Source organism: Crassostrea angulata, chromosome 8 (genome assembly GCF_025612915.1).
Source record: "Crassostrea angulata isolate pt1a10 chromosome 8, ASM2561291v2, whole genome shotgun sequence".
In the NCBI taxonomy this organism is placed as follows: Eukaryota; Metazoa; Mollusca; class Bivalvia; order Ostreida; family Ostreidae; genus Magallana; species Magallana angulata.
Window position 1 is genome coordinate 12,103,064 of NC_069118.1, and position 14,062 is coordinate 12,117,125.

At 34.8% G+C, this 14,062-nt stretch overlaps 1 protein-coding gene across 9 annotated transcripts; it reads left to right on the plus strand.

The window, feature by feature from the left end:
* Positions 1-37: 37 nt before the first annotated feature.
* On the plus strand, positions 38-13,682 carry LOC128160174 (nuclear protein MDM1-like). 9 transcript variants are annotated; one of them, XM_052823452.1, is made up of 20 exons: positions 38-164; positions 1,559-1,667; positions 3,462-3,679; positions 3,910-4,311; positions 4,723-4,854; positions 5,045-5,074; positions 6,353-6,505; positions 6,680-6,704; positions 6,902-7,043; positions 7,138-7,240; positions 7,768-7,797; positions 8,334-8,578; positions 8,908-9,390; positions 10,165-10,338; positions 10,614-10,736; positions 11,072-11,262; positions 11,633-11,709; positions 11,917-12,073; positions 12,300-12,425; positions 12,692-13,682. In XM_052823452.1, exons 1-20 carry the CDS (start codon positions 147-149, stop codon positions 12,844-12,846), a joined length of 3,093 nt encoding a protein of 1,030 aa, XP_052679412.1. In that variant the 5' UTR covers positions 38-146; the 3' UTR covers positions 12,847-13,682. The 9 variants fall into 9 exon arrangements, with proteins under 9 accessions (XP_052679412.1, XP_052679410.1, XP_052679417.1 ...); XM_052823450.1 differs by lacking the exon at positions 1,559-1,667 and adding an exon at positions 944-1,058 and having other exon boundaries at positions 44-164; XM_052823448.1 differs by lacking the exons at positions 38-164; positions 1,559-1,667 and adding exons at positions 389-563; positions 944-1,058.
* Positions 13,683-14,062: the final 380 nt, after the last annotated feature.

The window sequence follows — 14,062 nt, forward strand, 5'->3', positions numbered from 1 at the left end:
TAAAATTATTTCTACTTTCGTTTTTATTTCGCGCATGCGTTAATTGGTTGCACCGGAAATGGATTGTATCGAAACGTAAACAACAGTAACATTTGAAATTTATTGATATCTGCACACTTTTAAACCAAGCCTGTGAATATATTGAAATGCCTGTGCATTTTAAGGTAGGACTCCCAAGTTAAATTTTATACAGCTTATCATTTCCGATTAAATGACTTATTGTGCACGGTCCGTGCACCTCTGCAAATCTTGCAATCAATATCAAAGTCAGCGTTTTGTTGTGCCAGTTATTTACACCTTGAATTGTTTTGTTTGAATAAATATCTGAAAAGATAAGTAGGAAATTAATTAAATGGAGGGCGCCCTATTAATGATGTTATCGTGGGCCTTTAAAAGTGTTATCTTTCTCTCTACTTCATCGGACTCGACAGGCATACAACAAGTTCAGACACATTCATGATAGGCGGCAATCAAAATTATTTTAATGCAAACTTCAGATAATTAAACTGTGCTGGATATAAAGAAATTTTCGCAAGATGCAGATTAAGAAATTGAATATTTCTGTAAGTTTTGTTATTTTTGTTGGATTGGGCAATAATTTGTTTGTAAATATGCCTTAATATGTTCTCTCAAACATGCTTAGACTACACATTATGAATAGAGACCTGGGATTTAATCCATTGTTCTAATCTCAGATTAGTAACCGCTATTGTTATTTTGTTATAGGAAAGTTGCTTATTTTTTAAATGCTATATCAGGGTTTTATGAAAGCATTTATGATTGATCACTTGATGATAACTAAAAATGCAATTTATGTGATACCTATCACTAGATCACTATCAATAAAAAAAATTCATGTAAGAAAAAAATTAAAAGCAAGTAAAAGATAACAACAGTACAAAAATTTGCAATGAAGTAAAGTATCATATACTTTTTGCACCAGGGTAAATCTGAGTACGACAGGAATTATAAATGGCTGGACTCGTTCAAGAGTAAAAGCTTCAATCCCACAATCGAGCAGATAGCTCCCCCAGCAGGCTGTGAATCAATAGAACTGGGTACATATCAGTGGTCTATGTCTGTAGTAGGAGACGCTTGATGCTGAATGTATGCTTGCTGTATTTACATGTATATTTTTCTATGCTTGCTGATATATTTTACTTTTTCTCACATTATTTTGTTTTCATTTCATGACTCATATCAATTTAGCAAATTATGAATTGATACAAAATCATGCTGCATTTTTAGCCACAAAAAACAAGCATGTGATGTGATGGAATTATTTGATAAAGTAAACATTAGAGCTGCAAAATATCTGTGTTCTGAAATTAAGATTTTTAACAGTACCAGTTAGAATTTAAGAAAAAGAACTAGCCTGCTTTTGTATAAATATCATAATGATTTAACACAAGACTCAATTACAGAAGCTTGTACCGTATATAACATCACATTTATTGGTTCTTAGAGATTGTGTTGTGTCAGGGTATCACTGTGTAGGGAAGTCCGTCATTTTATTCATTTTGCATGCTAGTAGAGGAATGTTACTTGTGCATTGTAGACAGAGTATAAGCAGAATTATCTGCCTGTACAATCCAGGAAGAGTGCTAGTTTCCACCCCCTGCCCGAGCAAGCAGCAGACCCTGCGGGGAGAGAGTCCACCAAGACAGGTAAAACATCCTCTAAGACAGGTATACTATCCACCAAGACAGGTAAAACATCCACTAACACAGGTATACCATCCACCAAGACAGGTAAAACATCCACTAAGACAGGTATAGCATCCACTAATACAGGTATAACATCCACTAAGACAGGTATACCATCCACCAAGACAGGTAAAACATCCACTAAGACAGGTATAGCATCCACTAATACAGGTATAACATCCACTAACACAGGTATACCATCCACCAAGACAGGTAAAACATCCACTAACACAGGTATACCATCCACCAAGACAGGTAAAACATCCACTAAGACATGTATATCATCCACCAAGACAGGTAAAACATCCACTAACACAGGTATACCATCCACCAAGACAGGTAAAACATCCAGTAACACTGGTATACCATCCACCAAGACAGGTAAAACATCCACCAAAACAGGTAATACATTCACTAACACTGGTATAGCATCCACCAAATCAGGTAATGCATCCTCAAGACAGGTGAAGCATCCACTAAGGCAGGTGTAACATCCACCAAAACATATATAACATCCATCAAGACAGGTATAGCATCTACTAAGACAGGTATAGCATCCACCAAGACAGGTACTATATACAGGGTTGTTTTCACCCATGTGATTTTTTAAAGTTTTTCTGCAATTGCAAACAGTTTCGCCCCATCTTGAATTCTCCTGTGTTAAAAGAGAGATAATTTGAGACAATTGAATTCACCCAGTCTAAAGCTTGCCCACTGACAGCAAAGACAAAAGGGGCAAAAATACACTTGGGGGAATATTTCCCTGTATACAGTATATCATCCATTAAGACAGGTATAACATCCAGCAAAACAGATATAGTGTTCACCAAAATCATGAAAATAGGTACAGCATCCACCACGACAGGTAAAAAACCCATTAAGACAGGTACAGCATCCACTGGCTCACTGTGAAGGGTAACTGCAGGTGTCATTGGATATTATGGAATCAACAGATGATTTTTTTTTCCTGAAAGTGGATGGGGTATACAGTTTTGAACTTTAAGGCTACCCTTATTCATGAATTATGTCCTTGTGATTATTGATATACAAATGTACTATTGTCTGTATAGTAAATGATTTGTTTCTAAAATTATCTATCCATGAATTATCTATGATTAATTTAGTGTTTATTTGGACATATACCGGTAATCCGCTAGAATTTGCAATGATGTTGATTCCACATTAGCCAATAAAATCATTTTGTTTCAGGGCTTTGTTTTCATATAGAGAGCTTCATACATTGTACCAGTGCATTGCAAAAACTATTTATGCAGCACGTATAGAGAATTTATATCATTAATATTAATATTGCAGTAACTTTGTATGGTTTATGTTTACCTGTAAAATATGTTCCAGTGTATTAAGTGCATGTGATGTCCTGTATAGTACCAATATGCATGTATAACATATGATATTATATATATCTTTAAAGTGAATACAAAAAATGAATATCATGAATACTATATTTGAAGTTTACACTAAGGTATTTTTTACATTTCATGCCCAGTCAAAATGAGTACCATAATATGCTCTACAAAAACATCTTTTTAAGATTCTAAATGTTTCCTTCTCTCTCTATCTCTATCTCTCTCTCTCTCTCTCAAATAAAATTTGCACTTCTGAATTATTATATTTAAAGCATCATAATTATGCATTGTGTGGTTGCAGAATGTGTGAAAAAAAAAATAAACAATAAAAAAAGAAAGAAAGAAGCTTTTAAATGTTGACTTACTGTAATTAATCAATCCAAAACAGGAACAGTGATGGAGCCCCCACTACAGAGGAAGAAGCGCTGTACTGGTCCCCCAACCACACTGAGCACCGATTTTAACCAGTTTCCAGACACCGCGTCCGACGACTTTGCACTGCTAGGACGGAATGACAAGTTCATGGAGAATGTGAGGTACAAAGCTAAGAGCCACCACACAGCACCGGCCCGGGAGGCATCTCCCCCCAAACAGCAGAGGCTGCAGGTCAGTGTGGGTTAATTATACTTGTATAAATTAGCAGGAAGATCTGTGTATCTCTTATTAACATACCATACATACATGTACGTGGTATTAGGTGTTTTTCATTGGTTAATTTATAAGTTAAAAAGTTAACAGATAATTTTATAAATGTTTTACAGAAGTCTTCTTTGTGCCACTTGCTGCATAAGTTACACTTACCCCTCCATTCTACTTTTACTGTTCAATTTTACCAGGAAAAAGAAAACAGAAGGAAGGCCCCTAAACCAACACCTGCCCCATTTGTGGATACAACCAAGTTCCGACAGCAATCCAAGGCTGAGGAGCAACAGCCCAGCACCCCCCTGACCCCCCGCAAGGAGAAGAACGAGAGCTCCAGCTTGTACAAGGAGGTCGCACTGAGAGAGAAGGAGGCGGCCCTCAGACAGAAGTTCAGTAAGCTGGACAGAGAGGGCGGGAGGAAGACGGCACCGAGCGCGCTCAGACAGAGCAAGGAGCAGTACAGTAAGACCATCGACGACAATCGCATGGAGTCGGCCGTCAAATCCTGGGTCAAGGATAAAAACGTCGACAGCATGAACGAGTTCGCCCAGACCAACTTGGATAAAGGCATAGCAGATTCTGCACCTGAAGCTCCTGTATGTGGTCTTTTCTATTTAACACAACATAGTTATTCATGTAAAGTAGCATCACTTTTTCTTAAACTCTTATCTACTGACAAAGGCATTTATTAAAAAGTTCCATCCCAGTTTTTATAAATCTATGTAAAAATTTGGTTGCAATCAAAATTTTTGTGACAATTCAATTTTTCTTTCATTAAATACAACAAGAATTAAGATAAACTATGTTCCTAAATGGGAAAAGATTGCACAAATTTTCCATGCTTATTTATTTAAGTACATGTATATAACAACTTGCTTGACCAATCCAGTAGTCTGTTACTGTATATGAAGAAATTGAATTATTCTATCAATAGAAACTTGTTTCCTTTGAACTGAAAGCTCCAGTTGCAATTATCATGCGATATTTTTTCTTCACCATGGTTGCAGGCTGATTATGCTCTGAGATACAAGACCGGGGTATCAGTCCCACGACCACGCAGACACAAGTTCTCGGAATATCAGAAGTCATTTAGCTGGAAAGACGGAGCCAAAGCCTCGCCTGTGTTAGCAGCAGAACAGGTATCCCAGAATTCCCCCAGTTTTGCTTTGTGGGGCCATGTGTTCTAATCTGCAACTTCTGATTTCTTTTAAATAAAGTTTTGTTTGACTTTAATCCACATAAATTTGGTTTACCAGTAGTTTAATTTTGATTATGCTGCAAGAATGTAATGTTTAATAATTCAGCTGTGATGTGTTTTGCTTACTTTAGGCAGTCATTGCATCCGAGAGTAAAAACAAGGTGGTGTATTAGTACATTAGTACCTAGTTAGATACTTGATCCGATACTGTATTCACTAACAGCATGACCTGGGGTACTCTGCATGTATTTGTGTTACAGAACTCTTGATTCTGGTCATTTATAAGCTGTACTTGTATACACAGTAAAACTTGTTTACACTGACTGGTACATTCGGAGACTTGTCATCTGTTCTTCCATAGAAGCAGAAATTTTCTTTGAAAGAAAAATTTTTCTGTGTTTTAAGGAGGCTGGGTGGTCAACATTAACCATCAGATCCATCTTGAAATTTTAGTTATACTTTTTTTTCCCATAAACTAATATTTAGTCAGAGAAAAAAATCCAAATAATTTCGCTTTAAAATTTGAATATTTCCCTGTATCTTTATACAGAGTTCTTCATCTAAAGGAGGTTAGTACAACCTAAACATGGCCACGACCATCAAGCTCTCTTGAAATATTTTTAATGGGATTAAATTTTGTTTTCTTAATGATAAAAAAAGCAAACAAATTAATTTTTTTGCTAGGGATTAAAAATTGGCTGAATAATACACATGTTTTAGGAACCAAATAAAAAATATTTATTCCTCAATGAATATTTTGGCTTTCTAGTAATTCTTATACCTTTTTATGTTACAGCAGTAACCATGGTAACAGCATTTGTGAAAGTTTAGTTACTGTACTTACTTGTTTAAGATCTGGAGACAAGTTGTACAGAATAATGATATGTCTATGTGAACAAGTTTTGCTGTGTTTATACAGGAGATCTTTTCTGTTATTTATTTTAAGTTTCGTTATATTTATAGAGAAAAAAAACTCATCTGTACAGTTAACAGATGTTTCACAGAATCTGTTTATTTAGATATGCGTGTATCATTCTATTGTTGATTTTACTAGCTATATTTGGACTAACCCAACATTTAAAATAGATAGTCTTCTTTACTGTACCATAGTTATGTTTTACATTTTCTCCTTTTAAATTAATATGTAAAAAGAAAACCCAAATACATACACTGTGATAAAAAATAAATTAGGTAAGATAAAAGCTTGTACATGTATATACACGTTATGAAATTGTATCAATTATGGTATTTTGCATGGCATTTATATAAGCTGTATACCTTAAATATTCCCTGCTTGAATATAAAATGCTTTTAATGTATGCTGTTTGGTGCTTTCCTCAAGAAGACAGATTAATAATGTTACACCTGATTTTTCTTGGCCTTTTTCTTGACTTCTTCGTGTAATGGTCTAGTACAGTTTTGTTTCCATTATGTTACAGGTTGTGTATAACAGTAACCCTGCCTTGGTCCCTCCCCAGAAATCTTTCGTTAAGGACAGTGAATATGCGGCTCAGTTTAAGCAGTACAATGCTATGCCGGTCAGCAGTGATGACCTCAAGGCCATTCCAAGGGCAGAGAAACCAAGGTCAAAGGTAAAGTGTCAACAAACCAATGAACTTTCACCTCAAGTTCAGATATTTAGATTGAAGTGACTATATTATCTCTGTTAAGATTGATGATTTGATTTTCATCTCTCAATGAACAATGAATATGTGAGAATTATTACCAGTAGTATGTTATAATTAACAGTTTTAACTCTTCTTTAGGTCAAAAGGAGCAAGAGTACTGGAGGTAAGAAATAAGAACTTGTGCAGTTTAGCAATTTCATCTGCCTATTTTCTTGTTGAGAGAAATGACAGTATTAAATCATAAGTATATTAAATTCTGATTGTTATAACTACAGTAGTTCAAATCTTTGTATTGATATTTGTGATTTCCAATTTGTTTTAAATTTCCCATCTTTGACCAGTCTACCTGTGTTATTTCAGCTCTGCGAGTGGACAAGAGACCAGCAGCAGGAAGTGGTCCCCTGATCACCCCCGACAACAAACGACAGACCATCGAGTCTGAGCTCCAGGGGGAGCCCCAGGAGGCCCCCAGCTCACCCCCTATACACCAGGGAAAGCTCAAGTAAGGTCCCAGTTTTACTTCACTCAACACAAAATCTTGACCAATAAACTTAAGACTCTTTTTTAAACAATTTTTTTTCTTTTTTGTTATATAGGCGACCTAGAAGTGAATATACTTCAAACTTTCGATCTCCCACCAAGTTCCAGTATGATGGGGCTTGGCATGGTGCTGACCCCCCTCACTTACAGCCCACTAGGGTAAGTGTCTGCTTCATTGCCCTGTAGGCTAACTGTGCTGGGCACTGAGTATGTGTGAACGTGTGAAAACTGAAGATCACATTTTCGTAAATATTGTTCATGCACTTTTCATATTAATCTTCGCACTGTCCCAGGTTTAAAATTTTGCATTGTCTCCCAAACACCTTGCATGGTACTGTAAATCACTTTTATTTCATGAGATTTAATTTGCAATCTAGGATACCAAATTTTATGAATTTATTCACAGGACATTTTATTCCTGGCAATTTAATGATTAGGAGATTTAACTTTAATATGCCTTGGTAAAACGGTTCAAAAGCAAGTCATGGATCTCTGAAAATTGAATGTACCTGTAAATATAGTTCTGCATATGAAAATGATTTACAGTACAATTACCAGCTGTGTGAAACTGGTGTGTACCGGTATTTGCTAGGAAATAGCACTGCTAATATACCTGAACTAAGCTGTTTGATGATTGGCTATTTGTAAATGCATGTGATGTTTGATGTCCACACTTGTTTTGTTAGGAGCCAGAAAAAGAGAAGCCTGTGAAGAAGGTAGGATGTTCAAAAATGTCACAGAGTACACATAGAACAATACTACAGTGTACATGTAAAATAGTTTATTGAAGTAGAAGACCTCTATAGAGTATAGTCTTTATAATTAATGAAGCCTTAAATTAATATATTCACTGATATGAACATGAATATATTGTAATACCAATATCTTAAATACATATATCAATGTAAGTTCATTTCATTTTGTCTTCTACTTGAACTTTCTAAAAAATGAGCTCAAGCATATTTTAATACAAAATATCTACTACTTTTATGATATGCATGGACACACTTATTTTCTTTGTGTTATAAATTCAAATTTACATGTACATGTAATGATATCTGAGGATTTTCTCCTCAATTTGAATAAAATATTAACTACATGTATGTTTAATATAAATCTGGATATCACTCTTGTAAAGCTTATATGAATTTAAATGAATTTTTTTTTTTGAGCATTTACCCATGAAGGGCTTTTTTTAAATATAAAATTCATGCACATAATTTAATATACACCATTTTCCTTTGTTGCACAGAGTGGTCCTGTAGAAGATTCGGCTCCCGCCTTGTCAAACTGGTTTGCGGAAGTCATTGAACTGCGTCGTAAAGCTGCAGAGTATAAAAAACGAGCCCAAGGAACTCACTTCTCTCGTGAACACCTCGTCCAGCTCATAGCTCAACAGAATCAAGCTTGGGACAACTTGAGTACCGCTCGCAGTGGGTCTAGCACGCTGTCAGCCCTCTCCCTCGAGTCTGGAGCCAGTGCCAAGTTAAGAGCTCAGTAAGTTGTACTGCATTTATTCTTGTCTTACACCATGCTGTTTTGTCGCATTATGAGCAGTAATGAGTACAGGTATTCTCATGTAATGTGATTTTTTTTTACCATGGAATGTGATTTTTTTTTCTGTTGTTTTGCAATGTGTTGAGTTTTCATTTGCTTTTGGGTGATGATTTATGCTAGGGTTTGTTGTGATGTTTACTGTTTATATATTTTTTAAGGTGTTGTTGAGTTTGAATTGTTATAAAACGATTTTGATGTCTGTAAAAAAATAGTTTTGTAAAATTTCAAACATTTAAAATAATTTTGTACATTCATGCACAACTTTTCAGGGAGAGTGTAGAAAAGCAAAAGGAGACAAACCTTGATTTGGAGAAACCAGTTCTTACAAATATAAAACAAATTGAAACTGAGTGTCCTATCAAAGATGTATCTTATGATTATAATAAGATCAAAACAATGTCGGAGGGAAAGGATGGTTGCTTAATCCAGCTTCCTCAAAAACTGGAAGTTAACGAATATAGGCTTCAGACCAAAAACTTATATCCTGATAAAATGGAAAATAAATTATTTGAAAAACAAAGCAGGAAAATAGAATTATCAGAAAAACCACTGCTAAAGATTGAAAACACTGATACAAATAATGAGACCTTAGACAACGAATTATGTAAGGGGGTCAGAAAATCTAATGACAAAATGCAGCAGTTAAAAGCTGACCCCGTTGTTATGGAGACAAAATTCAACAACAAACTGAGACTGGAGACCAAGAAAGAAAACACCAACCATCGCAATGTGAAAACCAAATCTAAGAAAGTGTATGTTGTTAATCACCTGTAGCTTATAGCATCTTCTGATAGCATCTCCAATTTTCTTAGAATGCCATACAATATAATTCAGATATACTGATATATGTAACTCTATATAGCATGCAGAAAACCTGTAGTATTACATCAAAGCAATGTTACATGTATTCCTTATAGTTAGTTTTGAATTACCAGTATTAGGCGTTTAGAAGGAGTCCTAGCAGTGCTGTTTGTTACTACACGTATAACCAGAATTATGTTATAAATTATTTTTTTTCATAATTTTGCATGTGATGCAACTTTTGCCAAGGATGTTAAAGTCCAACTCATGACATAAACACAAAGACTTCTAATTAACCAAAGGTACCTTGGCAATTGTTACCTTTTGTTGGGCAGGTGTTTATCTGCTAGATTAGTCTTTCCTTGCAAAGATTTCTTAACATGCTTTTTATCTAAAGGCATGGCATGATTTTTATATATCAATATGCATTCATGACTCTTGTCAGTTTCCAAATGCTTTCAGTCAAGATTATATTGAATATGTGTAATAGCATGTTGAAACACCATGACAATTCTGCTTCTTTTTTGGTAGTAAATCCTTATTGAATTTCAAATTGCATATAGTTTCTAACAGTAAAAATATAAAATTCAGAATAATGAAAAATAGTCCTTTTGATACAAGCCAACTAAATTTGGAAATATATGAATCTCTTTATCTTCATGGGTAAAAAAAACTTTGTAATTTGTCCATTCTGTACATTTATGTAAATAAACTTCTATGAACAGGGAGATGGCAAATAAGATTGAGGATGATGTTTCGTTGATGGCTCATGAGGGATCAGATGAGGAGCAAGGGAAACCAGACTTTGTACCAGAAAAACACATGGACCTCACCACTAAGCAGAGGTATAAGAAGAGCCAGTCCAGGAAGAAGGCGTGGCAGGAAATGGATGAGAGCAGGTAGGGGTAAAAGTAGAACAAGAAGGTTATCATGACTGATACAAATAAACAGAAAAAAGTGCATAAAAAACAGCAATACATGTAGTTTTTCGTTGGTAGAGAGAATTTAGCAGATTTTTATCAAAAAAGATGCATGAAAATTTGATTTACAGTATATACATGATATGCATTTTATTATATTATCTAGTTTTTGGGGAAAAAAAAGGGAAAATGATGATCCATAAAAATGTTGTGAGAAATAAGAATAATATCAGAATATAACACATTTCATACAGGGACTACGGACAAGATGACCTTTCTTTGATGGTTCAGGAGGGATCTGAAAGGAGAGCAAAATCAAGAGGAAGGAAGAAGCATAGGAGTAGGAGGGCTAGGAGGAGGGAGCAGGAGGAGGCAAGGTAGGATCAAAGTAGGATGTTAGTACGAGAATTTTGTAACTGTATGACAAAGGTATTTACATGTAGTTCTTTGATTGAAATGTGAGCATCGGTACAAAGTGCCCTTTAATTGTAGCTCAGATGTACACAAAATGTGTTGTTATTCTAGGATATTGGTACAAAGTTTCATGTAAATGAAGGACATATGTACACAAAAGGACATTAGAATAAAGAGTCCTTGATGTAAAAATCAGTACATAAAAAATGTTTTAGATGTAGGACTGGTGTATTTATTTACCTGTACGCTGGTTTGTAGGTTCTTATTTTACAATTTTAAAAAAAATTCCATTTAACAGTGAGGTTACTCCAGATTTCCCCTCAGACACTGGCCGGATCCCCACCCCCAAAATGAGATCCAAGAGTGCGGGTGCCAGACACCACCTGGACAGGACCACACCCGTTGTGGGAGGGGCCATGCTGTCCTCACCCCCCAGACCAGAGAAGAAGTCTCCAGTGAAAGTCAGCAGGTCTTGGTGCACCCCACAAGGTACAGAGACGGGTCTCTTGTTGATGTACTTGTAACTCTTTAATAGGGGTAGATTGATTGAATGTAATTTATGTAACTTCTGGTTGCTGATGATACTATAGAGCAATTATCTTTTAAGTGAATAAAATTAATTTTAGAGTTTTATGATAATCTTGTCTTTAATAGGTGTATTTACTTGTTATGTAAATTTTTAAAAAAATGTCATTTCTGGTCCACTGAAACAATTTCAGTAACTATTTAGAGTCATAGAACATAACATAACATAGAAGAAGTCTTCAGCAAATTAATTTTTTTGACATTTGCAACCCTATTTTAGCAACAATATATTTAGGTTTTGAATTGAAATCATTGAGAGTTCTTTATTTTTCAGATGTTTATGATGACGAAGTTAGCACAGTTCTTAGCAGTGACAGATTTGAACCAGTTGTTGGACAAAAGTTAGCAAAGGTAAATGTATATGCATGTACATGTAGTTAAAAAAATTTGTCTTAATTCACATATTTTGTAAAGAAATTCTGTACAGTTTTTAAACCCTTTTTTTTACTTTGTGTTTTCATTCAGAAGTAGAGCTTGAGATTGGATTTAAAAAAAAAATGCTTTCAATGCTTTATGACATGGCCTGTATTAATAAAAAATGCGTACATTTTTCATTAGACATACGATGTAAAGAAAGGACCTTTAGCAACCACGCCCACTTTTGGTCTGGCATCCAAGGACACCCACTTCCTGCGAGACGACGAGGTCAGTGTGGACAAGCCGCTGGAGACCGTGTTTGTGGACAGTCCGGCCAAAGTCCGCATGACCGGCAATGGTGGGTAGTGATTACTGATCTCCACTAGTGTCATTTAATGACGATGAAAGTGATGATAATTTTGATAAAGTTATAATGAAGCTCGAAACTGGATTGTGAAAAAAATTTGGATATTTATGATGTAGAACGTCATCAGTCTAAACATTTAAAAATAAGTTCATGCTCATTTAATAAGCGTCAATGTTTAGAATTAATTATTTATGTTCTTTTGTGTTCTATTTCATAGTCTCAAGTGGAGATGAAAAACCAGCCAGAAAAAGCAAGAAACCCACCAAGTTTGAGGCTCAGCGAACAATCAAGGAAGGATATGGACAAACCTACAATAAACCCATGGTGTGGGGCATTGACGGGGGTAAGTAGTTTATACATGATAAATTGGTCTGTAAAAATGCTTACTAAATACATTGGGAAATATTATCATAGAGGTACTGAAGACAAGTGTAAAATGGCAGTTTCTCTGTAATTTTGTACCATAGGATATGTTGAAATCATGTGGATTTGAATTTTAGACATGAAATGATGAAGATTTCTTTCAGAAAATCATCACTATAGCAAAATTTGCATGAGTGTACAAAGGGATAGAAGGCCACAAGTTAAATCTGATTTGTTTAATTTCAGGAATGACCATTCCGCGGATTGAGCCAGATGACGATGCGCTGTCATTATCCGTGAGATCCATCGCCTCTAGCTGTTCACTGGCCTCCGAAGTTTACGAAAGGGCCCAAAAACGGACTCAGGAATTCTGGGGGAAAGATGGGATTGCATCACGATAAAACCATAAACCAGTGTGCTATACAAGCAGAACTGTGATATCTGAATACCTTGTAGAGATCTTTATTCATCAGCAGCTAGAGTTTATTAATCTTTTGGTATCCGTCCAGTATTGTCACAATCCTCACGATTATGGGCCGACACTTAATGAATGATAGACAAATGATACATGTACTAGACAAATGATACTTGACAAATGATGGCTAGAGTGAAGTGAGAGAATATGTTACTGAATTTTTACAATAATGGAATGATTAGAAGAACCAAATGAATGTGAATTTAAAATTATTCTGGTTTTATATTAGCAGACAAGTTATTAATACATGTAGTTTGTTTTAATATGTGAGTTTTTTATTTTTGTATTTTATGAATGTATTTTGTTTATTTTATCGTTGTTAGTTATTTTTAAATTTAGGTTTGAGCACAGGTGTCTAGAACTTGATAGAAATGCATTAATATGCAAAATGTACATGTATTTTAAAAGTTCTTAACATGATTTACTTTTATGCACCCTAGAGTTTCAGCAAAAAATTGTTATGCATCATATGCTCAGGATTTTAGCAAACTTTTCTATTAATAGTTTATTGTTATTGAGTTTCAACTTAATACATTAAATATCATTGAATCTCATCTTAGATAATTATTACCTAAGGTTATTGTTTAAACCATCATGATAGTTTTGCCTGTTGTACGATTGTTTGTTTGTTGATCAGTAGATTTGGCTTGGATTTCATGGATAGTAACTTATGTGTACTCATTAACCAAGTTAAGACTTAAAGAACATTTGAAGTCTGTAGTTAGTTCGAATATTTGATGATATACAAATAAAAACTCATAACAAAATAACTTTTACTTATACTTATTCCAAAACACCCAGAAAAAAATTCTTCCTTGAAAAGGAAAACTTCAACTGTTAAGGAAGAATTAAATTCCCATTCAATGAAAATCTCACTGTGGCTCAAAGCATGTGAATAGCTTTTTTTATGGAGATGATTTTTTGTTGAAATAACATAAACGATAGAGATGGAGTGAACATATACAAACTTTTAAATTTAAAATCATATCACTTCTGATATATTATTTTTTAATCAACAATTAAAATTCCAAGTAGACCTATATACATGTAGAAAACTGGTAAATCTTTATGAGGCTTGGTCAGTTTGCCTGTGGCACATAGAAAGCACAGAGAAAAAGAGGGGCTCTTATTTTTAGCAAAAG

Coding starts and splice junctions, on each gene's coding strand:
- LOC128160174 (XM_052823448.1), top strand. CDS start 537: ATGCAGATTAAGAAATTGAATATTTCT. Junction 564..943: donor TTAAGAAATTGAATATTTCT/GTAAGTTTTGTT, acceptor TTTTTGCACCAG/GGTAAATCTGAGTACGACAG. Junction 6,506..6,679: donor CAGAGAAACCAAGGTCAAAG/GTAAAGTGTCAA, acceptor ACTCTTCTTTAG/GTCAAAAGGAGCAAGAGTAC.